A 25,701-nucleotide genomic window follows, 5' to 3' on the forward strand; every position below is an offset into this window, starting at 1 on the left:
TATGGGTTGTAGCTGCTGCAGTAGTGAGCCAATCACATGGCAAATTGAATTGAAGAACGCTTGTGGTGATTCGCTGCGAGCAAAACCATATAAATAGTACCTTTTTTCTTTCTAGATCTGTGTACAAAAAGGATCGGATGCAGGCATGATTTGACTTGAGAAGTTTCAATACTACTTGGTACCGAGTTCATTCATAATAATTAATTAATTCATATTTAATAAAGAATCGAGTACCGATACCCAGCCCTATGCAAGAGTGCTGAAAAGAACTCCACAGGGCTGAACAGCATTAGACAAGACTCAGACAAAACAATTAGAGCAGTTAGAAAAGTCGTTTGAACAGTAGGATGAACAGGGAAGCAAATGAAGTCAGTAGGACAGGGGGAGAGGGACGAGGGCAGAGGAAGGTGGGTTTGGGACACAGGGAGGGGGGTGGGGGGGTCATAGCAGCAGCGGACGTCCTACCATCTGGAGGTCAGAGGTCACCCACACACTCACCAGTGTCTCTCCGGAGAGCACCTCCAGCAGGGAGATGAGGCTGTGTCCATCTCGGAGGTCCTCGTACAGGTCGGTGATGTGCCGCTGGGCCTGAGGAGCGAAGAGGGGAGAGCGTTTAGAACCCGGGTCAGACAAGAACCCCCGAGCGTTTCTCTCATCCTCCCTGATATCCCTGCCAGGAAGGAGGGGTTCTCTCCTACAACTGGGTCACTCTGCTGCCCCACAATGAGTCAATGCACCTGCATTTAGGAATTGTCCCAAAACATAATAATCATAATTATTATTATTATTATTATTATTACAATTTGAAGTCTGAATATCTTGAGTGACTTATTCACGCAACACGGCCAAATCGCCGCTATTGCACTCGTTCATGATAGGAACCGCAGCACTGCAATTACAGGATTACAAGCCTGGAGATGAACAAAACACGAGGACGTTCACTAGACACCATCATATTTGGCTGAATTCCTTCGCCCCCCTCACCTGATAAAAATACATAAAGCAAACACACACATAAAAAGGGAGGGAGCTAACCACACACAGAGGGAGCTAACCACACACAGATGGAGCTAACCACACACAGAGGGAGCTAACCACACACAGAGGGAGCTAACCACACACAGAGGGAGCTAACCACACACAGAGGGAGCTAACCACACACAGTGAGTGATGGGGCTGCTGTCTGCCTTCTGCAGGCGCAACTAGGTCAAATATTGAGCTCCTGTTCAGACTTGTAACCATTAACTTAAGTACAGTTGTCTGTTTTGTGCACTTAAAATCGCCAATGGAATTTAACCCATCGATACCTGATGCAGCATTTGCGTGTATATCCCTCATTTGTGTGTGTATCCCTTTAAGACCGCGAACACGCGGTTCGTGGTCTTAAAGGGATACACACACAAATGCTGCATCAGGTATCAATGGGTTAACTGCATTGTATTGGCAGTCAGTTTGACGTCTTCTTACCCATAGATAGACACTCCTCTCACATAAGACTTTATACCGTTATGGTTTGACTGCACACATTAAAGCCTTGTTGCACTGGAGAAAGGCTCGGACAGCAACCAGGAAAGTGTCAACGTGTTAAAATGGCGGAGAGGGAGGGAAAGACAGGACAGGCTAGAAAGTGAAGAGGTGACGGTGAAGTGATTGAGGGGGCTTCAGAATCACACGCATGCAGGCAGAAATGAAGTGTTGTGTTCACTCAGCACTCTGCTCACGGAGAGACAGCACCTACCTCCACTTTCCAGTGCTGATGGGAAAGGATGGGAAGACAGGATGAAGACAGGATGAAGGATGGAAAGAAGAAACAGTTTGATGAGAGAGAGGTATATCGACTCTACGCCTTTCTTGTCGTGAGGTGTGAGGGGAACAGAGGAGAGAAACACAGGGGACACGGACGTCGGCTTGATCTGACAGACGTACCAAGGGATGTCCAACCAGGGTTATTCCCAGGTTGACTTTGGGTATGAAAGGGTTAACCCGGGTTGCCCGACTGGGCTTGGCGACCCACCTCAGGGTCGGACAAGGGTTTCACTGTGAGTGGTACCACTCGGTTTGCTACTTGTCATGCCTAGGCTAATTGTTTTGCATGTCTCTTGAGTCCTGGGTTGTCGTGACCAGGGATTAACATGTTGACTGACCTGATGTGACTTGACAAAAGAAGCGTTGAACATGGGTCAAGTAACCCTGGGCATTGCTGTGAAGGTGGTAAAAGATGGAAGGACATTTTCTCTTTCATATCATTTTTGCTTTGTTGCATCATTGGAACTATGGAAGAAAATCTACAAAATTAAAGTATTTTTTTAATTATGTTTTTTTCTTGTTTGTCTGCATGTTTTCCTGTCCATGACTAAATGTGTTGCAGCTCTCTGGGTCAGGTCTTGCGATTGGCCGAGATAAACGAAAGTTAAATATAAGTGTAATTTTCTCCACAGTCTACACAGTGATCTGTAAGACAGTAGATGGCAGTGTGTATCTGGGCCGGTCTCGCAGCTCAGTCCTATGACTTTGTTGTGACCATAATGGGCCCAGACAGCCCTGGGGGGGTTCTGGAGCAGCAGCGGCCCACGCACCGCTGCTGGACCCAAATGAGAGGGATTTCCCGACAAAGGAATAACAAAATGACGACAAAGAGTCACATAACACAGAGACCCGATGTCAGAGGTCAGAGACATTCCACACGAACTTGAACACACTTCAGTTCCCGGGCGAAAACATAACATAACTAGCACATGCCCTGGACACTTTAATGCCAAATCGCTAATCATATCCCAAATGGCTAATTATAATGATAATTAATAAAGTGAAATGGCTTGTTGGTGTGTGTCTCATTCTGCACACGCACACCTGCATCAGGGGGGTTTTGCGAATTACACATAGGAAATATTTCATTCTTACGGGTCCACGGGCCAAAACGCTTGAGAAGCTTTGCCGTGCAGCACCGTGGGTGCAGACGTGTTTAGCATGGGTGGCCAGGAAAAAAGTGGAATGCGCGCACATCCTAGTAGACAGGTGCTGGACCAAATGAGATAACTTAAGAAAAATAATAGAGGTCCGCACACTGTGAACACTGTAACCCTAACCCTCACAGTGTGCGGACCTCTATTATTTAGCATGGGTGGCCCCCACGCTCAGTGTATAGGCTTCCTTTTCCAACTGCGGAGCCCGGAGAAGCCGCGGCCCGGGCCGGAGAGAGTCTGGAGCCCAGATGTGAAACCCGAGCTGAAGCCCGGCGCTCCGGCCCACGGAGCCGGCGCTGCTCCGGCTAAAGTGAGACCAGGTGCTCGTGACTCACTCTCACACATGTGTGGACGGTTAACACAAAAGAGCATGTGTGTCTTTCATTGTGCTGCGGACGGAGTGACTCGTACGGATAATGTTCTTTTCCGAAGGATTCCACTTCTTGGAAAGAAGTCAAAATGGATTCTGCTCTGCGTTCTATTTCCAGTGCATCTGATGATTCTTTCAAGCTACTTTTTTTTTCCCAGTGTGTGACTCTCGTCTCAATCAAATTATCTAGTAACTACTCAGGAAAACCTTTTGCATAATCCATTATCCAAGGTATTGTAAGCAGGAGCTTTTAAAGCAAATGCTAGAATTGGACTCGGCAGACGCACAGCCTCGGGTCATTTAAGGACATGGAGAGTCCCTTCCCTTTAGCACCATTGTTTCTCACTAAGCTGCAGTGTGAGCTTCCAATCTGCATCTGAGAACATTGAGAAGCTTTGAGTCTTATAACCTGCTCGCACAATTACATATTCACATTCTGTCTCAAAATCAGTATTGTTATTGTGAGTGAGTGTTGTGGCGATGGGGTCTTACCTTCATCAAGTGCTTGTTGACCCATTTTGTGAAAGTCTTTTTCTGTACTCGGTCCCGTTCATCTGTGGAGGCAGAGGGAGACGTGGTTAAGCCAGAGGCTCCATTTAGTAGTTAACTAACTGATCTAAAAATGTACTGTATATATGTTTTTCCTAGAGTCAGAAACAATCCACTAAGTATTTGTGAACATGAACAACTTCAACCGGGGCTACAAACCAGAGACCTAACTTGAACATGTGACGTCAACAGGTACGAAATCCAGACCCAGAATCCAGTTTCAACTAAGACTATCGGAAGAAAGAAAGATGGCGTATTTGTGAGGGGGGCAAACACGTTGGATACCTCCGACATCCTCAGCTGACAAGGAAAGCACATCCAAAGAGAACATGTTCCACCTTGCAACACTGTGCCAGCGTGGTGGTTTGACTTCATGGTCTGAATAAGTTCAACCAGAAGTTCTGTCAACACTAGTTTCAAATGCAGGGAAGACTCTCGCTGGTTCCTTCACATACCAGCAGCAGGTACAGTATATGTTGTGCAATGTCTACTCTAGAAGCAAGTCTGGAAAGATTAACGACCAGAGGGACCCCCCCCCCCCCCTCTCTCTGTTACCCTATAATAAGCTGTAACGTGACGTAACAAAACAAGTGATGGCTGGAACCGAGGCCATGCAACTGTTACAACACTTCCACATATTCAAGGAGATCTGAATTCAATCCATCGGCCCTGATTTGCTGATCTGTGAGAAAGGGAGATTGATTCCATGATCTGCATAAGTGCTGACATCAGAGCAGACTATTGTGTCAGAGAAGAAGAGATCAGATGGAGACGGAACAAAGCAACCAAAGAAGAAGAAAGGTGCCAACGCCCGTTCCAGTGTGGCATCATCGTGCCAGTGACTCACAAACACACACACACACACACACACACACACACACACACACACACAATCCTGGAAAAAAATGTTCACACACGCCAACATATTTCTGACTATTATGGTGTCTGCACTACAGACATCTGGTCCAACTAAGATATTTCGAATCCAAGGCAAAGACATTCCAAATCTCAATGTGGTCTAAAACATGACAAAGAAAAGCAAAGCGTACCTGATCCCTCTTATAAATAAGGTTTCTGTTCAGCCTGGAGCCAGAATACGGAGCGGTGGCTGCTGCCTTTCATGGTCAGTCAGAGAGACTTTGAAGATGAGGTGAGAGATATCAGGTCTCCTACAAGAACATCATTCTTCTTTGCAGCAGAGCCGCAGGACATTGACAAATCACACTGGCAGCCTGGTGCTGAATGTCGCAACTGCGATACGATTTGGCAAACATGAGCGTTTCTTTACTTTATCATCTTGATTTCAGTGCTTGAAGCAAAACCATTTTGGTGAAAATGCTGACAATATACTTTGTCTAACATGCAGCATGACTTTCGCACTAGAAAATATGAGTTGGGAGGCTATTTAAAAGGCTTAAACTGACAAAAAGAACTACAAAACACGGTAACCATTATGGCAATTTCAATTATTTTCCAATTCACTTTCCCCCTCATGATAGAAGGCTTCTGTTCTGAGTAGCAAAGACTTGTTGCTCAGCTCAGACGTTAAGTTGTGATGCGTAACAACAAGTGACATGAAATCAAGACCTTTCTCAGATCGTTTTCTACTTAGTCTCTCTCTGCTGAATAGGAGTGGCGGCATCGTTAACCAATCAAAAGGGGGAAAAGCCATGATGACACATTCAGGGGGTGTGGCCCATTTGAGAAAAGGGAGGCAGAGCAGACGGTCGACCACAGTCAAAAGCAGATCCTACAGGACGTGCAAATCCACGCTTTAACTAGCAAATCATTTGACTTCCTGCACAAACACAGTGGTCATCACGCCAGAACGACAGAGATCCAGTTTCAAACTGCTGTGACAGATACACCACAACAAACACACAAAACATCACCAAAAAACGGAACGTATAGATCCAAATCAGAGCATTTAACTGCACAGAACATTGAAAATTTGAGGTTGGGGGGGGGGGGGGGGGGGGGGTAAATAAGAATAGGAAGATGATGAGTTCTACCTTTCCTGTAATCCATGGACTTGAGCATCCCCTGGTAGCGGGAGTCCTCTATGAAGACCCCGTCACTACCCACGCTGTCAGAGGAGTAGTTCCTGAAGCCTGGCTGCATGGCCATGCTGAGGCGGGCCCCCGGTGTTATAACTCAGTGAGAAACCGACAGAAGCCTCTTGTCTTCTCTACGCTGTCTAACGTGAAGAGACTTCCACTTCTCCTTTACTGCCCAGAACACTGCTGCTGCTGCTGCCTCACAGCGAGGGGAGCCTGCAGTTAAGTGGGAGTGTTTTCAAGCCGCTCATTCAGTTCCTGCACACCACTCTTTTTTTCCTCCCTTTCTCCTCCATCTGCTTGTCTCTGACACTCTCTGCTCTGCGCCGTCTTCCTCTGCACTTTTTCGCCCCCCCCCCCACACCAGCAGCTCTTGCAAAATGCCTGCCTGCAGGCTACGATGTCAGAAGCTGTCATTCAGCGCAGAGCGCTCTGTGGAGGGAGAGGGAAGATTCTCCCCCGGGGGCCCGGCCCAGCCCCGCACACCCTGACGCCGCCCACCACACCCCACCCCACCCCTCTCCACTCCACCCCACCCCACCCCACCCAGCCTACCCCGACCAAGCTAAAACCCTAAACCAAGCCTGATCAGTGGAGGGAGACTGTAAGAACATAGTGTTTCGCTCAAACACACCTCAGCAGGGCCGACGCTTGCCAAGGTCCTCGAATGCAGTGGTTCTCAACTTGGGGTCCGCAGACCACCAGGGGTCCTTGAGGGGAGTTCCACGGGGGTTCCCCCAGCAAATTGAGGAATAGTGAGGTTAACACAATTAGAGAATGTTGAAGAATGGCAGGTTCGATCCTAGTTTCGTTATCTCTCTACCTAGAATACACAGTCATAGAATTCTGGACAAAATAAGAGTTAATAAAAAAATATTCTCAGATTTGAGAGGAAATCTCGTCTAATTGGGGTCCGTGACTATAATGTGAACTACATTAGGGGTCCTTGATAAAAAAGGTTCTTGTTGAAGGACAGTTTGATAGCTTGCTGCCCTAAACTGTAAATATAAACAGTGTATCTCACTCTTGTATGAAATGTCACTTTATTTTCAAAGACAGTGAACAGCGGCCAGAAGAAGAGGAAAAAAGTGGCCACTAATCCGAGAGCATGCTTTGGTTTTAGAAGAAGCTTTAGAGAAACGGTCCGCTGGTGCTCGTTAACCCTAATTGAACTCCACGGGGACAAGCGACTATTTCTAAGTGTGTGTGGCCAGAGACAACACACCACACGCTGAATGAAAGGCCTGTTCTTCAACAGAGAGCCAGGCAGTGGAAATACATCCTCAGCCGTTCCACCACACGCTACAATCACAGGGAAACCTCCAGTGCTGTTCTACCACCGCCGGCACTCGATTACAGGGAACTCACCATCGAGGAGGGCCTTGTTTCCATAGACAGAGAGAGACAGAGGAGAGGAGAGGAGGAGGAGAGGAGAGGATGGGAGAGAGGAGAGAGGAGAGAGGAGGAGGAGAGGAGGAGAGGTTAGAGGGGAGGTTAGAGGAGGGGAGAGGTTAGAGGAGGGGAGAGGTTAGAGGAGAGGTTAGAGGAGGGGAGAGGTTAGAGGAGAGGAGAGGAGAGGAGAGGATAGAGGAGGGGAGGGGAGAGGAGAGGAGAGGAGGAGAGGTTAGAGGAGAGGAGGGGAGAGGAGAGGAGAGGAGGAGAGGTTAGAGGAGAGGAGAGGTTAGAGGAGGAGGAGAGGTTAGAGGAAAGGTTAGAGGAGGAGGAGAGGTTAGAGGAGAGGTTCGAGGAGGGGAGAGGAGGGGAGGAGAGGTTAGAGGAGAGGTTAGAGGAGGGGAGAGGAGAGGTTAGAGGAGAGGAGGGGAGAGGAGAGGAGGGGAGATGAGATGAGAGGAGGGGAGATGAGAGGAGAGGAGAGGAGAGGAGAGGAGAGGAGAGGAGAGGAGAGGAGAGGAGGGGAGATGAGATGAGAGGAGAGGAGAGGAGAGGAGAGGAGAGGAGAGGAGAGGAGAGGAGAGGAGAGGAGAGGAGAGGAGAGGAGAGGAGGATGGGGGTCTACAGGAGGAAGAATCGAGGCATTTTGAGGTTTCTAATGAGAACATTGTGTGAGACGAATGGCTTATCCGAAGCATTTAGTTTGGACCTTTCTCTCAGACGGATTTCAAGTGTTACATAAAAGCTTCAGTCTGTTCTGAGTAAAAAAAGGCAGATAGACAGACAAAAGACGCATAGTAAGACTTGGCTCCCATTGAGTCTTATTAGAGTAACCGCACTGACTGCTGCAGCAAATTAGCCCAATCATAAAGCAGCTATTGTGTCCGTCTGCAGACTGAATTAATGGAGCGCACGAGCACGAGCATGAGCACGAGCACGTGCACATGCACGAGCACGAGCACGAGCACGATCATCACCGGCAGCAATAAGAGGATTGTTAGGTCAATGTATTTTTCTTACAGTCAAGCCCTTTAAAGCTGCTGCACCAAAATGATCTGCACAAACAATATCTGGTAAATACAGACCACAGATTATTTCACAGAAAACAGTGAACATGTCAAAGTTAAGCTAAGTCAAGTTAAGTTAAGTTAAGTTAAGCTTTATTGTCCCCAGCAGCATGGGGAAGTTCATCCTCTGCATTTGACCCATCCTCTACTAACCTTCCTAGAACTAGGAGCAGTGGGCAGCCGCTGGGCAGCCGCTGGGCAGCCGCAGTGCAGCGCCCAGGGACCAACTCCAGTTCTTTTATCAGTGAGCGGTCAGGGGCACTGACAGATGTCTTAACCCTAACATACATGTCTTTGAGGTTGTGAGGGAACTGGAGCACCTGGAGGAAACCCACACAAACATGGGGGAGAACATGCAAACTCCACACAGAAAGGACCTGGGAGGGACGGACCGGGGGTTCGAACCCGGGACCTTCTTGCTGTGAGGCAACAGTGCTAACCCCTGAGCCACCGTGCCATCCTTGTCTGAATGTTGCTGTTGTTGTTTTTTTGCAGGAGCCTGAAGGCAAGTCTAGGCCTCCAAAGCTTTAGATAAGCACCTTCACTTTTGCCACAGATGTGTCCCGCAACACCTAAATACCTGCACCACCTTTCACCCTCAGGACCATCCCCTTTCCAAGCAGATATTGACATAAGAGTAAAGAGAGAGAGATTCTTGAGATGCCTGCTGAGGGAGGCAGCCTGTTGGAACAGGAGTAATGAGAGCTGGTGATGTTACACCTCCAGCGGAGTGAGACCTCGCCCCAACCTAAAGATATATACGCTACTAATGAAACCCCCCGACCCAATCATATGTCTTCTTGTGGTTACTAAGTATAGAGAGAAGATTCTTTAGGATCACTTTAAAAGCATGAGTGAAATCTATCTAGAGAACGACACGTTTAGAGACCAAGGAGATGGAAAGTGGGTCATGGTCCAAAGGTTGGGAGAACTTGTTGTCTAGAAGCTCGGCAACTGCAAACACTTGCAAGTGGGTTCCTCTCTCCCAACGTTGACTGAGCATTGTTACTGCTCCTGTGTTGTTGTTCTGCAAAACAACTGCATGGAAAATGTTACATTTCTCCTCTTCTTAAACGACTGTGAGGCAACCAGGCATCGGAGCGAGAGTTAAATTTTGATTTACAACCTAATTGTGTTTGTTTGGACAGCGTTTACTGTAGGAGATAATTGAATCTAGAAGCTGCCGCAGAACTAGTGGTGACAGTAGATGAAGGATGGCCGACTTCAAAGATGGCCACCACTGCATGCCAGAGATGGGGACTTGGACTTGAGACTTGGACTTGAGTCGCACTTAAGTCTCACTCACAGTGACTTGAGACTTGACTTGAGACTCGTCCTCAAAGACTTGAGACTTGACTTGGACTTGAGTTTTGGGACTTGTGAACAATCTTTATTTTTTTATTTAATTTTTTTGGTGCATTAACATTAAGGAACTCTATACTGATGTCATCCAATCAATGCTGATACTGTATGCTAATAGATAAAGGAGTGAGGATAATACAGTACATGCTTTGAATTCATTAGTTTTAGCTATGTAGTGTTCTAAGCAGACCGGATGGCATGCAGCAGATGATAGCACGCTAATCCATAAGAGACTTGAGACTTGACTTGGACTTGTGACCAAAGACTTGAGATTTGACTTGGACTTGCCCCTCAAAGACTTGAGACTTGACTTGGACTTGCCCCTCAAAGACTTGAGACTTGACTTGGACTTGCCCCTCAAAGACTTGAGACTTGACTTGGACTTGCCCCTCAAAGACTTGAGACTTGACTTGGACTTGCCCCTCAAAGACTTGAGACTTGACTTGGACTTGAGCTCAAAGACTTGAGACTTGACTTAGACTTGCAAAAATTGACTTGTGAGCATCTCTGCTGCATGCTAAACATATAATTTTGAATCACAACAATTCTATAAAGCAATCACTACCCTATTTGTTGCAAAACAAAAATAAAAGTTCTTGCTCATATAGTGTGTTTTGAGTGCAGCAGGCTGGATGGAACAGACTGCGGCACTATAGTTGTTGTTTTTTCTCACTGTTACACTTACAGATAACAAGGGGAGATCAGGGCCATCAGTATATGAGCTGATATGACTTTTTAGATGACAGTTCTGGCGTGAGAAGAAGCGTGTAAGTCTCTGCATTCCTCTCGAGGGCGCGCCCCCCCTCCACACAGACAGGGGGAGCCGCCTCCTGCGATAACACTACCAGCAGCCCCCCAACCTGTCTCTCTCTCTCTCTCTCTCCCTGCAAGTGACAGCACGCGATGTCAGTCCACCACAGGACAGGAATGTTAACAAAAAGTGCAGCCTAATAATAATCTGGCCCACAGGTCCGGATTGGATTTATGACGGAGAAACAAGAGGAAGGAGTCTTGGAGGGTTCAGGGCCAAGGTGTGGAATGGAAGCCCCGGGCAATATGGAGCGGAGCCAAACTGATACTAGCAACAAAGAACTGCAAATACACACTATTACAGAAGACAAACGTCTGTCTGTTGTTATTATTACTGTGGTATTTAATCCTCTTAAAAACAGCAGTTGCCTGATCTGACGTTGAAAGTGACAGTTTGAAAATCATTGTCATTAAAGCAATAACGAGGTAATTTCCTGTCCTGTGTACTGTTGCTCATTAAGTTGTCCCACAGTTGCCCAGGGCAATGAGGGCATGGAGCGAAACATGACACCAGTTCCCTTTGAAAATGTGTTGCAAGTATAATAGTTTGGAGGGACTCTGCATACAAACAAAAAGCCATATGCAACAGATTAGGCACACATTAACGTGTTTACGACCTTGTGGCTATGAGACTGTTATGACAGAGTAAATAAGAGTTTACGTGCTCTGCAGATGTGACAGCGAAGGAGGCCAATTAAACAGGAGAGGATCGGCTTAATGATCAACACTGTTTGTCTCCCTCTTCTGTTGGAAATGGTTCACTACAAATAATGGGAAAGCTCTCCAGCGCTTTAGAGTAATCATCACGTTATACAAACAAATGAAAGCATTCCCATCGACAATGATCTAAATTATTTACAAACTCTGAATTAAGCCACTACAATCCGTCACTGTCTAATTATTCACAGACAAACAGTCTGACTCCTATAACATTAAGTGACTACTGTTCAGAAAGTCCAAGGTCACCGCCGCAGTGTTGACTCATGTTAATGGGACAGTCACTCCCGATTGCCCTAGCACAGATTTGTGAGAGTGGTTTCCGTGGCAACGCACCAAAACACAGAGAAGCCGTGAGCTATTTATAGAGGAGTGGTTTTGGCCCCAAACCTCTGGAGAACTGGGCAGTTTAAGGAGGAAAAAGTGAAAGTGAATGGAAACTCTCTGCAGTGGGAGGGCTGGGCAGCCCTCTCTGCGCGTGCACTCCAATAACAATACTTGTTATAGTGTGAGAATACCGCCCATCAAAACACACACATTCATAAGACTATGGAAAAAATATACAAATCCCCCTTTTCCCCGCAAAGGTTTTCTTGTAACACCCACCAGATGTAGAAAATATTTCTAGGAGAGATGAAGAAAATCTTCTGCAACATTTTTCCTCCATGCATGCATTAGAATTAGATGTAGCCTATTGGTTTTGAGTAGGGAATCAGGCAATGTGTCACAGCAAAACCAGTCATGTCATAACGTGTTTAAAAGTCACACATATATAATTACACTATTATCTATAAACTAGCATACCAGTGTGGAGAGTGAAACCACTCCTTGCTCAGTGCATCAGTGACAAAGTCTAAAGGAATTAAATTAAGTCTGTATTCCTATATTCTTCTCTGGACCCCCACTTTGTGAAGTAGTCACACACTAGTCCATCCTAAATATGACCCTCGAAGCTTGCTGTATGGAAAGGGTTAACATCATCATCATCATCATCATCATCATCATCATCATCATCAGCACCCAGCAGCCCCTCCCTGAGTGATCTCCTCCTATTACACGCAGCGTTGAGAGAGCATGGCTGTGAGAGATGGACATATGGCGGTGAGCGCGTCCTGCCCGCTTACCTGCGCAGCACATTCGGCTGTACAGATGGGAGCCCACTTCTCCACAGCTCATCTCATGGATGTAATTAGTTCGTCGGTACATCATATCCTGGTCCAAGTCGCCGTACCAAGCCGGCACCGCGGCGGCGGCGCACATCGTGTCTTCCACACCGGTCATCCTCTCTGTGCCCCGCTACGCGCAGTGCGCACTGGCGCGCCGGACTTTCTGGAAAACGCCCCCCCCCCCCCCACAAACTCGCGTATAGGCAGTCTACTTTCGCGTTTTTTGGTAGCAGCGCTCAAAAGCGCCCCAAAAAAGCTTTCTCTCTCTCCTCTATCTGCGCCACATGGAGTGAACAAAGCCACGGGCCGTATCAGATTGCACAGTCAAATCTCCACTACTCCTCCACTGTCTCCCAAGCCCTGAAGCCCGGCCCACATCTCATCTGTTTAGTTTTAATCAACAAACGACGGAGCTCTCTCCATTTTTCACGCGCCTCTGCCTGCCGTCGCCTTTGGGCATGGCGCTGATGATAGCAACTGCCATTGAAATGAGTCAGGCTGAAGTGAAGGACATCCCCGAAAATACTCTACTGTGAGCGCGACACGGGCTGGACGGGCTCTATTTTAGCTGTGCCTCCCCCGGATTACATAACGGACCCCGGGATGTTGTCATAGGGAAAAGTAGACTAACTGTTGGCAACACAATTTATTATGCAGTTATTATAATTATTGCGTATTTCTCCATATTCCCTTTGTCTCTAGTTAAGGGCAGACTGTGGGCTTGACATGCAGAGCGCACCACTGAGCCCCGGTGGGTGATAAATTATATTTCCCCCCCACATTCTCAACAGCTGCGCGTCATGAATAACTTCAACAGAGGACTCTTGTTTTCTCTCTCCTCCATACCATAACATTGATAAATATTTCACACAAAAGAGAGCATATTATTTGGCACGCTTTCAAGTCAAGTCAATAATATAGATCAACTCTCCCCCTGCATACTGCCACCAATATAATTCTGTTTTATGATGGGTAATCAGCTGTAAATATATCCTTTAGTGACAGGGAGGGGTTTCTGAATCACAACAATCTGAGATATCATTAAACAAACAATGAAATTCAACAATGATAGAAGTCATTTCTGCTTAGATATTTCAAACAAAGATCAGGCATGATGTATTCTCCCAAATGTTTTTAATGTGATTAAAGGAACACATTGGTACATTTCCTGTGAGAACAATTTGTCAATGATCCAAAAATGTAAAAAGATAAGCAAACTCTTCTTGGGTTGAGAGGATATAAAAACGTCAAAACATGTATTATTTTAGTTGCACTGCAAACTGCAAAAGCTATTAAAATTTTAGACTCAGTTATTGACCAAGATTATATCTAGGTTGCTAGACTGAGAATCACACTCTGAATTAATAACACATACTATATCATGTGTTTCTTTAAATGTCTCCATTGTTTTGCCTTCAATGATTTAATAGGCTATGGAAAGCAACACAGTTCACAATGTAAAAAGTTGTTTATTTTATCTATTTCAAACATTCTCTTTGCATGATTTCAATTTTAAAAAACAAGCACACACTTCAGGTCAGAACTAATTGGAAGTAGGAAAACTGCTGAAACTAATAACTGCTATTCAATATCATTCACATTTTACAACTACAAACTATGTTTAAGACTATAGGAAAATTGAGTTTCACATTTGAAAACATAAAAAAAAAAAAATCTCTCTAAGACGCCCTTAACTTCTCCAGAAAGAACACTTGGGTTGATGGAGGATGAGAGTCCAGGTTTGGTCAGAGGTAGCTGCTGTGGTATTTCCCTGAAAATGGCGAGCCAGTTTTGTTGAGAAAGGGGCGTCGAGGAGACGCGGTCGGGGCGACTGCTTCTTCACCCTATGAGACACAACCAGACAGGGCTGAGACAAGCTCCACCCACACCCAACAACACAACCAGACAGAGCCGAGACAAGCTCCGCCCACACCCAACAACACAACCAGACAGAGCTGAGACAAGCTCCGCCCCCACACCCAACAACATGCAGCATGAGAGCAGAGGACGTGCCAAGATGCTGGAGACGATAGCATCTAAACCATCTGAGTGTGTGTGTGTGTGTGTGTGTGTGTGTGTGTGTGCGCATGTGTGTTATTGTGAAGGGCATGTAGGGACGCAACGGGCGTGTATTGTTTTCACCCGTTGTGGCGCCCTTGAAAAAACAACTTTTTCAATGTTCTTTGAATGCAGAGTGCTGGGCAGCCTTCCCCTCTTCCAGTCTGTTATGAGTTATTCTGAAAGCCTCAGTCTGGAAAGTGAGTCACACAGCAGCACAGCACATAATAAGCCACAATCTGAGCCCAGAGGGTCAGGTTGAGTCTCCTCCAAGGACCTCCAAGGATCGTTTGTCCTTCACCAACGCTCCATGCTGATTCGGGGGGGTGTGGCTTCCTGAACCCATTAGACACTATTATTCACTATCAAGAGTTGTGCAGGAAAAGTGCACGGCTCTCTTTAATCCTGGGAGTCTCAGGAGAGCCTCGTAAAAACAATGTTGACGGGAAATCTCGAGGCAAAACAGCAGTAAAAGTCGAGCTGAGAAAATGAGATAAGAGAGATGGTGTCCCATGGTGGAACTCATAAATATGGGGGCGGTATTTTATATCGCTGCCTTACAGCGAAGGAGAGGCTCCAAAACCAACTGACAGCACTGATATATAGACACAACTCATAATGCTCTACTGTATGTCTATGCTTTTTCTTCAATTAAAGCCCCAACATGTAGGAATCTGCTGAGCAGGAGCAACAGCGGCCTCTGCTTTCAGAAGTGGTAAATACAGAACGCTAATAAATGTTACACTTCCCTGTTTAAGTACGTTCAGATATCAGCCTCATTTTAACGTTTCAGCTTGTACTCTCTACTTTATTAACCTTTCTGCAGTGCTTATAACTGATTCACTGCTCCAGATATCCCAAATGTTGCAACTTGTTTTATTGAAACCGCCGCTAATCAAGCTAGTTAATGATAAACACATTCAGTGTTTTTCACAATAAAAGTGTTCCTGTTAGTTTGTCAAATTACTTTTTCCTTTTCATTTCTTATTTCCCCCGCATTTTCTCCCCAATTGTACTTGGCCAATTACCCCCCCCTGCTGCCCCAGATGCTGCTCCACCACCTCTGCCGATCTGGGGAGAGCCGTAGACAAGCACCACGCTTCCTCAGACACATGCGCAGTTGCCAGCCGCTTCTTTTTGCCAGACGGAAGCTTTTAATATGAAGGAGCTAAAGCAGGAAATTGAGTTACATCCAGGCAACTTGACCGAGCAGCGAAGTTACATGGTGCTGGAAACAGCTGTTCGGGGGGCGCAGAGTGGGAATGCTAGAGGCGCCATTGTCCCTCCCTATTAGAAGTCAGTATACCATCAAAATGATTTAGAAGCTGTTATATGAAGGTTAAAAAAAAGTGACATATTGGGACTTTAATCTGAGAAAATTGTTGCACAAACACACACTCAAACTCAATCAACTGTAATAGTCTGGACACACTGTGCAAATTGCTGGTTGATTTTTCCAAGCATACACACACACCACCCAGACTCCTTCAAGCATACACACACCACCCAGATTCCTTTAAGTCCTGAAGATCAGCATGGGACCATGTTGAGGAAAACCAAAGGCAGCTACTGGTTTGTTATGGCCGTATCCAAGATACACAGACCCCCCGACCCCACTGTTGAGTTGACTTCCACCACCCACTCAGCCTGCGTGTGTGTGTGTGTGTGTGTGTGTGTGTGTGTGTGTGTGTGTGTGTGTGTGTGTGTGTGTGTGCGTGTGCGTGTGTGTGTGTGTGTGTCGGGGGGGCAGGGCCAGAGACATCCACTGTGCTTTTTTTAAACCTGGCTCTGGGTAAATCCCTTTTACCCACTTCCACCTCCCCCCAGACACACAGCCAAGTCAAGAGACACCTTGAATCAAGCAAACTACACTCTCACCTCCACAAGTGATCCAGGTAAATGTCCCTTCTACAGTACGTCGCAGCATGTAACACATACAACACAGAAAGACAGACAGCTGACTTGTACTGGACCTACAATGTAAATAGTATAAGCATACTACCAGATGGCCATTAATCAGATCAGACCAAACACCTCCCACCCCTTAGAAATTAAACAAAATACAGTGATCACCTTGGAATGGGTCAAATTGATCACTATAAGCGGATGATCATTATAAGTGATTTTTTTCTTTTTCTTTATTTCTCATGCAGATTACCATCTAACTGACATTTGTATATGTATTACATGAATACAGTACGTATAAAGTAAAGGAATGTTATTGACTCTAAAAATCCATACAGTAGTCGTGCGTTCCTTTATCGCAAAAGAACTGGGATGTGGAGGCTAAATGACGTCACATCCGTTTTGTTAGCATTCCATTTGCAGAAAAGTTGAGCTGGGAAGTTCACTGTTTGTTCACTGGTCAGATCCACTCGCTAGCCAGGCTAGCCATTGTTAGCAATAACAGTTGATAACAAGGCATTTCGTGGCATTTTGCGCATACAAACACTGCAGCCTCATGTCCACACAGATAGAAGTAGGCCGTGCTGTGTGTACAGCTGATTTAACGAGACACAAACAAGACAGAAGTGCTAAATAGCATTTATACGATTATAACTACTGTTGTTGCGCGGAGCAGCCATCTTGGATTTTTTACGTCGGGGCTGCTGAGGCTCCTACGAGTTTGGAATGGGAAATACCAGCGCTAGTGATGTCACGATAAGTTAGGCCTCCAGCTGTTTCAAACGCAGCGGTCTCACGTAGACAGAGACGCCACCATCTCTCCACAGACAGAGATGCCGCGATGTCTCCATAATGCAGACAGACATGCACCGAAGAGTATCACTGCTTTATCTCATTGGCAAATTTTTTGTTTGTAAGTAAATAAATAGAATAAAACTACTGTAGTTTTAAGCATTTTTTTTCCATTGTTCTCCAAAAATGATCACTGTAAGGGGAGTATTGATCACTATTAAGCAAATTACTTTTTGATCAATATAAGTGGTTGATCACTATAAGCGGATTCCACTGTACATGGAACTACAAACAGACTTTGTGATGACGTATATTAACCCTTGCTAATCTAGCAGGTTGCGGTCCTCTTGCCTGCGTTGCAGTCATGTGACCTGCTGAGAGCATTTCTCTTCACATGCAAATCATCTGCATGTTGACCGAAGGTATAGAGATAGCAGGCGGCCTCGTTTTGCAATGCAATGTTTGCCTAATTTACCAGTCAAACCGCTCTGCCAGGCAACCTGTATTTGATCAGTATTTAAACGGTGCACAGCCTTCAGGATATACAATCATATACAATACACAAGCAATGGTCTTCAAGATTAAATAGAAAAGCTGTTTAGAATTGCTTCTCGATTGTGTTTTCTTGCATTACGAGCCGTCTGTACGGACACATATTTCAGGTTTACTTCGTCTCCTGCTACAAATGAATACCTTGTTATTGTTAAGAAACTTATTCCTCATACCAGAAGTAAGTGAGGTGAGTCACTCATTGTAGAAACACACCTTATCTAATAGCTTAGCCTTAGGTGGATCCTGGTTGGATTCTTGTGAAAGCGACTGTGCCATTAGATCACTGAGAGGCTGATAAGAATAAACCTGTCAGTCACACATGCCTCTCCTGCAGTGCAGCACCTGGCCACAGTTAAAGACCATTTACAGTACATGTCACCTTTACATAGAGGTGTGATCAGCCTATACCTGCTCTACTTTATTTTAACTTTACTTGAAAGTAACTTGTACTTTAAGTAATTTATTAACCAGGTACTTTAAAAAAAACTCTACTTGAGTTGATTTCTCAAATGGTAATTTTCACTTTTACGTGAGTCCTTTTTTATGGGAGTACTTGTACTTGAGTATAGATTTGCAGTACTCTACCCACACCAACTGGCCCCAGGTAGTTAAACAAAAACTTTTAACTGAGTTGATTTCTGAAATGGTAATTGTACTTTTACTTGAGTATTAGATGTTCAGTACTCTAGCCACCAACTGCCTTTACACAGGTAGAGCAGGCAGAGTGTTATGATTTTTGACTTCAGGCTCCTAATTGCATTTGCTGCAATTGTTTTAGAGTGGCAGGTTGCCGAGCAAGTTTCTCACAGCACAAAAGGTCAGAGATTAAAACACACACACACAGAGATTAAAGCACACACACACACACACACACGCGCACACACACGCACACACACCTGCAGGCTGTCAGTCAAGCCTCCTGTAATTTGCCTGCGGGTGTGGCTGGTGGGTGGAGTCAGTGTTGTCTGTTGGCTACCTGACGCCCTGCACTGTGACAGGCTGTGTCAACACTAAATTACATGTGACAAAAGCAACAGATGCTGAGAGGTCTAACCTTCAGGCTGTTCCCAGCAGAACAGCTCGTGATCCCCTTTCTGCCCCCCCGAGAGAAGATGGCTGCTGTGCGAGTAGTAGTATAAGTTTAACTTTGAACACAGAAAGCATTCCACACAGTTCCTCGCTGAACAGGTTGTAAACAATATGAGAGGAGCCACAGCTGAAGCCGAGAAGCTCTGTAAAGTGAAGGGAGATCTTCAAGTCCCCTGCTGCACAACTCAAATCAAATCTATAGGAAACATCATAACTTTGATGAAATGATGAAAACAACTTTCCAACGAAGAAGACACAATTCAAGATTTAAAAAAAAACATGTCCGAAACAACACAGAAGAAGCAAAGCTGATTCTGAGTCAAAGGTTCCTGACAAAGTCAAAACAGTCTAGTGTGTGGAGTAGAATTCCCCCAGCTTCCTACGTCATCACATCACATTACAGCCAGCATTTACAGGGTTAACTACAGCGTCTCCATAGGGCAGGAAATCGAGACAGGGAAGAGAGAGAGAGAGAGAGGAGGGGGAGTGAGAGACGAGGAGAGAGCAGCACAAAAACACGGAACAAGAAGAGAGAGCACAGAGGACGGACGGGGACGAGGAGGAGGACAAGTGTCTGTCTGATGTCTCTCTCTCTCGCCCTTTAAAGGACACGCGCCATCAACCTCTGAAGAAGAAGACGACACACTTCCAGATCTCTTACCTTGCCTCGTCTTACGCTGTCTCCACTGCCAGAAGACGATCAGAGTCACAATGTGACCCACAACCACCAGGGTTGGGAACACGGTTCCAGGAGGGCTTAGCGGCATCGGGCCCGGGGACAGAGTGGAGAGAGACACACACGGGGGGGCTCCAAAAGACAGGTGGGAGGAGGAGGGCCGGCCAGAGAGGGGTGAAAGGTGAGGGGGGGGGGTGGGGGAGGGTGGGCGTCTAGGGGTGTGGTGCCATCCTGGACTTTAAAACAAGCGCGGCAGCCAAGTCGCACGGCCGGAACTTTTTTTACGAGAGAGAGAGCGGAGTGAGAGAGCAGCCCTCCCTATTCTCTCTCTCTCTCTTCCCAGTGACTCAGTCCTCTCTGGCCAAGCTCCCTCTCTCTCTCTCTCTCCCTCCTCCTCTCTCTTTACTTTCCTCTCACAATCCCCCTTTCTTTTCCCATCTTCTGTTCTCTCTGGAGTTTTTGCAGTGTTCGCTTACAAGCTCACAATTATCTCTGATTGTCCCGCAGCACAAAGCGACTTTTGCAGCCCCGAACAAACACAAACACACAAGTCCTGTCCTCGTCCTCTGGCTGAATGACTCCACACCGGTTTGCCCTGCAGGCTGCGTGTCTCAACTGCAGCCTATCTGCAGGAGTTAATAATATATGAGGGTGTTTTGTGTGTGTGACACACACCCCTGGCCTACGCACACCTACAGTACACACACACACACACACACACACCACTCTCACTCTGGTCAGCCTTGTCTGATAAGCCCAAGCACAGCTACAGAAGAGTGAGATACACCCTGAACTGGCAGCAACGTTTCCTATTCATTCTCAGTTTCCATAGGGGTTTCTTATTGCGCCCATAAGCTCCTTGCAATTAGTTTCCATCCTGCTTTCTGAGTCATCATCGCTCATCCAAGGCCAACCTCTCTCTCTCTCTCTCTCTCTCTCTAAATGTTTATACTCGAGCCATGCCTCCCAGTTTATTTCCCCTCACGGAATAACGACTCTCTATCAATTCGTCCTCATTATGTAACGACTTCACCACACTTTTCTGAGATCTTAATTGGCTCCTTATGTTTGGACGTCACGGCCAGTGCAGCCATAAGCTTCCCAGAAGAAGCCTGTATAACTGTATACCGTGTGACCACCAACCCAAATAATATCTCCAAAATACCAGCTGCCTCTTTTTCTTTCTTTTTTTTGTAACCCTCTGTCTCACAAAGTGCTGTTCATTTTGTTCTGGACAGACCCTGTTATTAACATAGTGAGCAGCCTTAAGGGGAAATGTCTCAAGCCCACACTGAGAATGTCATCTAGCTTTTTAAAAATCTGTCTGTCTCTGTCTGTCTGTCTCTGTCTGTCTGTCTGTCTGTCTGTCTGTCTGCCTGCCTGTCTCTGTCTGCCTGCCTGTCTGCCTGTCTGTCTGTCTGTCTGCCTGCCTGCCTGCCTGTCTCTGCGTCTGTCTGACTGTCTGTCTGTCTGTCTGTCTGTCTGTCTGTCTGTCTGTCTGTCTGTCTGTCTGTCTGACTCTCTCTCTGTCTGTCTGTGTGTCTGTCTGTCTGTCTGTCTGTCTCTAATTGGCTGATCACCTGGTTCCACAGGTTCCACTGCTTTTGTATTGGGCGTTACTTCAGATCACCTGGCTGGCTTGTGATGGCATCATCAGAGAGGTGTGCTGCTGTGGCTGTAAGCCTGTGACATTGGACCGTATCTGCTCTCGCTAAACAAACCGCAACTCGCAACACAAGCATTGATACACACACACACACACACAGACACACACACACACGACACACACACGACACACACACACACACACGACACCAGCACGCCATCAAACTAGCAGAGATCAAGCGCAGGGTGGTGCAGGCTAAGCACTGTGGCCGTCAGTGTTGTCTGTTGTCAGAACAGGCTGCGGCAAACCGTGTTTGAGGCCCGGCACAGAGTGTGGGTTACGTCTCTGATGGCACGCAGCAGAAACCCAACACCCACACCGGGGTCACTCGCCACAGTGAGCGAGCATGGCAACGCAATGTCGCACGCCCAACCGACCGTGTTCCATAAAAAGAAAAAATAGAGCTTAACCTAGACCTATGGCACTGGCAGTGTCAGGTTGTAGAGTACAGCAGGGATGACGGCTTACCCAGAAGTCCCTGCACTTCCTGGTTCCTAGGTGTAAAAAGTCAATGGGAGTTTTGTATAGGAATTTTTCTCTTGAATGCATGAAATAAGGTCTGCGGTTAACACACACGTTTATAAAACAGTGAACTCTGTGTTCAGCAAGATACAATGAGGACCACCTTTATGACTTTTGAAGCGTTTTTTTGAAAATCATATTTATATTTAAATTTACAAAATGCATCTACCCTTTGAAAATCATAAAAGTGGTCCTCATTTGTGAAGATCATCTTGCTGAACACAAAGTTTGCTGTTTCATAAACCTTTGTTAACCAGACCTTATTTCAAACATTTAACCAAAATCCCCATACAAAAATCCCACTGACTTTTTTACACATAGGAACCGGAAGCCGGGTCTTCCGGACTCATTCATGCAGTATTCTATATGCAGAGAATTTAGAATGGTGTTTTGATATATATATATATATGAAAAAAAGAAAGTGATGACAGAATTTCTTGCACAAAGTGAAGTCACTGAAAACTGAAAACTTAAAAAAAAAAAAAATCTATCTCAAAAGAAAACCAAAGAGACGAGAACAGGAAGAAGTCCCAAACAAGACTCGTGATCATGAGATGGAACTCATGCTGAGGGTTTGGCAGGTCAGTCTGTGGGCAAAGACCTGAGATGAGCCCTGTTTGAAAAACGCCAAACGAATCCCCAAACAGCCACGGAAGAGCTTTGGCAAATGACCTGAACGATCAAGAAGAGAAGAGCGAGGAACGGCTCTCAAACCAAGAGAGCGGTACAGATGTCTGGATTCAAGTCAATGCACCACTCCTTCGTGGGAGGAGTCAGGCCACTCCTGCCCTCTTCACATGGTATGCGTTTTGCTCAATCGTTCCCATATTGTGACCCAGGCTGCAGCACACGCAGGCTAAAGCTATTAGCCTAACAGCAACATGATACAATACAGTCTTGTTGCTGCGGTGTAAAAAGCAAAGCTGCTCAAAATGTCTCAAATAATGAACTGGATCCACGAGCAAACATCTTCATAACAGCAGAGGTTGAAAGGAAAGCGATGACAGGAATGTCAGAAATGCTTCTCATCTGAAATCTGCAAGTTTTTACCAAAAGTAGAGTGATGATGTGAGTGGTGCTCCTCTGGTTGGCAAGCAGCATCACCCAGGACTCCACTCAGTGTGAAACCACCTCAGCAGCATCAGCAAAATGCAATGATATACAAAACCTAAAACCATCCATTCTTGTAATAATAATAATAATAAAAACAACAACCTACCGGCTGGATGATGTGGTGCACACAAACAACAGCATAAGTCCATCTCGCCTCAGCGTGTTCTGATCTTTTAGAGAAAATACTGAACTGCCAAAGAGTCAAATCTGACCTCACGACATTCTGCGCTGATGATCAAAACCAGGGGGGGCGTGCTGCTGCTGAGAAGAAGCCATGAAGAAGAAAAGAAAAAAAACGAAGACCGGAGGCTCGGCTCGGAAATAAAATCTCGACAGCCTTCGCGAGTCCGATGTAATTTGTCAGGCTTTTCCTGCAGTGGAAACAGCATCTCTGCTGCGTGGTGGTTTCTGACGAATGCCACTGGATGAGATCCATGTGCGGGGCTGTGCAAACACCCAGGGACACATTTCATTTTTAACAGGATGGAGACAAAGAGCGGAAAAGTTGATTTTTGCCAGCGAGCGAGCTCCCATAACAAAGGCTTCTCTGTGGGAGCCACGAAAAAAGCTGGAGACAGTAAATTATGGCCCTCACTCTCCACAGGATATGGAACTTCATATCATACTTTACGACTGAGCAATGGCTTTGATTTTTCTAAAGTTGTTTACAGCTCACAAGAGTCTGGTGCACATCTAATAGTGCAAAAACAATGGTTATAGTTGTATTTTCTTCTGACATATTGGTCAGAAGATATACAGTATATTGCTTCAATATAGCATAGCACAAATGTATAGTGCTTCTGTATGAATTTCACATTTACTTTAGGTGAACAACAGTGATAATAAGAATGTCAATGAAGCACATAAGATACTGAATTGAATTCTTTATGTGCTACCACCACATGATTTTTATCACCCCCTACGAAACATAAATAAACTTTAAATGATGTCTATTCAATGCAACATGTATGTGTTGTTAATACATTGTTTATATACAGCTGTACATTGTAAAGTGTAATTATATCTGAGCCCACCCAGGACTGATTCTTCACCACTGTGATGCCTAACAATCACCCATATTCCTCTTGTGCAGGGAGGGAGGGGGAGATGGGTAAAGGGATCAGCCAGTCAGCGGCCTTCCCCCTGTCCACTCCCCCTGTATTTAACACCAGGGAACATGATCCCCCACACACTCACTCCCGGCCCGTGTGGGTGCTGTTTAACTCAATCTCTTCAATACAACGTTATATAAACTATCATTTTGCTTCAGTCCTATTCTCTGAAATCCAGTTGCAGTAAATGCAGGGGAACATATTCAGAATCATAATAAACCACGGTAAAAAAAAAAAAAAAAAGCAACTCTGTGATATCAACAAATATCACAGAGACAAAGCCCCCGTCCTTTACTGTTATGTGATACAGAGACAGACACACCCGTCCCCGGCTCCATCCTCTCTGGTCCCCCGTCCCACCACGCCCAGGGCTCAGCATAAAGCACTGGTGTGCTGACACCTCTTGGTAAGAAGACAGAACTGTCCCGACAACAGGAAACGCTTCCTACCTTGGCCGTGCTGAATCAAAGCATCCATGAAGTCTCTAGTATAATTCGTCGCCATCGTAGCGGCGGTGTGTTTTCCTTCTTGATTTCTCTTTGCCACTATATCACTTAAATGTCACACATAAAAGTAAGAGAGAGAGAGAGAGAGAGAGAGAGAGAGGAAGTAGCTATAACACTCCTCCCACTACCGTGCTGCTGCTGTTGCTCCTCCATGAAGCTAAAGAAGGTCCTTCTACTACAGGTTGGAGTCTCACACACTCACTCACAGCAGGCTGGGCTGAGAGAGACGGCACTGAAGGCCAGATTCAAGGTGGCATCTGCCACATGCTCTCATCTGGACGGCTTCTGCTGCTTTGCAGAGGCGGACGGGGCAGGAAAAGCAGAGTGTGGCTTAATTGGATTCACATTTCCCCCAGTCTCTGCTTAGTCATATATCAGCCAACGGAAAGTTCTCGAAAAGGCTGCATATCAAAGTAGGGCCTAAAACCAGTCAATACTTGATATTGAATATGGGCTGATTTTTTTTTTTTTTTTACTTCATCAGCTCTTCATAGAGATTAAAGAAGAACTCAAGGAAATATTGCATGCTGTGTAAGATGAAGATAAAAGTATCCTACTATAGGATGTCCATCCAAACACTTACTCTCATTATACAGTATAGTCGCATATACCATAGAGCTATATTATTTACAGTAGATTAGTTACTTTCCCAGTAGATGGCAGTAGAAACACCATATCCATATGGATGGATTCACATGATTTATCCCCACTGGAAACACTCAATATATGCAGATGCCTGCAGAACAAGAAGCTTACTATGTGGCATACGTTCAGGCGGTGTCGACATGTCATATACGCGTGGTCAACGGATCAGCTTCCCCCACAGCAACACACACAGCCACACACACACACACACACACACACACACACACACACACACACACACACACACACACACACACACACACACACACACACACACACAGACAGACAGACAGACAGACAGACAGACAGCCACACACACAGACAGACAGACAGACAGACAGACTGACAGACAGACAGACAGACAGACAGACAGACAGACAGACAGACAGCCAGACAGACAGACAGACAGACGCGCGTGCGCACACACACACACACACACACACACACACACACACACACACACACACACACACACACACACACACACATACACACACACACACACGTTACCGGAAGTAACGTGACCAACTATATCATAATATCATAGGGGGACTGTGTTAACAGTCTGTATATACAAAATGAATGCCAATTGAAATCACACAGCCACACAGC

At 45.9% G+C, this 25,701-nt stretch overlaps 1 protein-coding gene across 1 annotated transcript in view; it reads right to left on the reverse strand.

Annotated features, from left to right (window-relative positions):
- pleca (plectin a) overlaps nucleotides 1-25,701 on the reverse strand; it is a gene marked incomplete at its 5' end in the record, with an annotated part of 146,662 nt that overhangs the window by 39,129 nt on the left and 81,832 nt on the right. Inside the window, 3 exons of the mRNA XM_083645817.1 lie at nucleotides 499-588; nucleotides 1,739-1,753; nucleotides 3,826-3,887. Coding sequence (XP_083501943.1) covers nucleotides 499-588; nucleotides 1,739-1,753; nucleotides 3,826-3,887 — 167 coding nt within the window. The remainder of the gene's footprint in view (nucleotides 1-498; nucleotides 589-1,738; nucleotides 1,754-3,825; nucleotides 3,888-25,701) is intronic.

This window comes from Poromitra crassiceps (genome assembly GCF_964638095.1).
Source record: "Poromitra crassiceps genome assembly, chromosome: 11".
NCBI lineage: Eukaryota > Metazoa > Chordata > Actinopteri > Beryciformes > Melamphaidae > Poromitra > Poromitra crassiceps.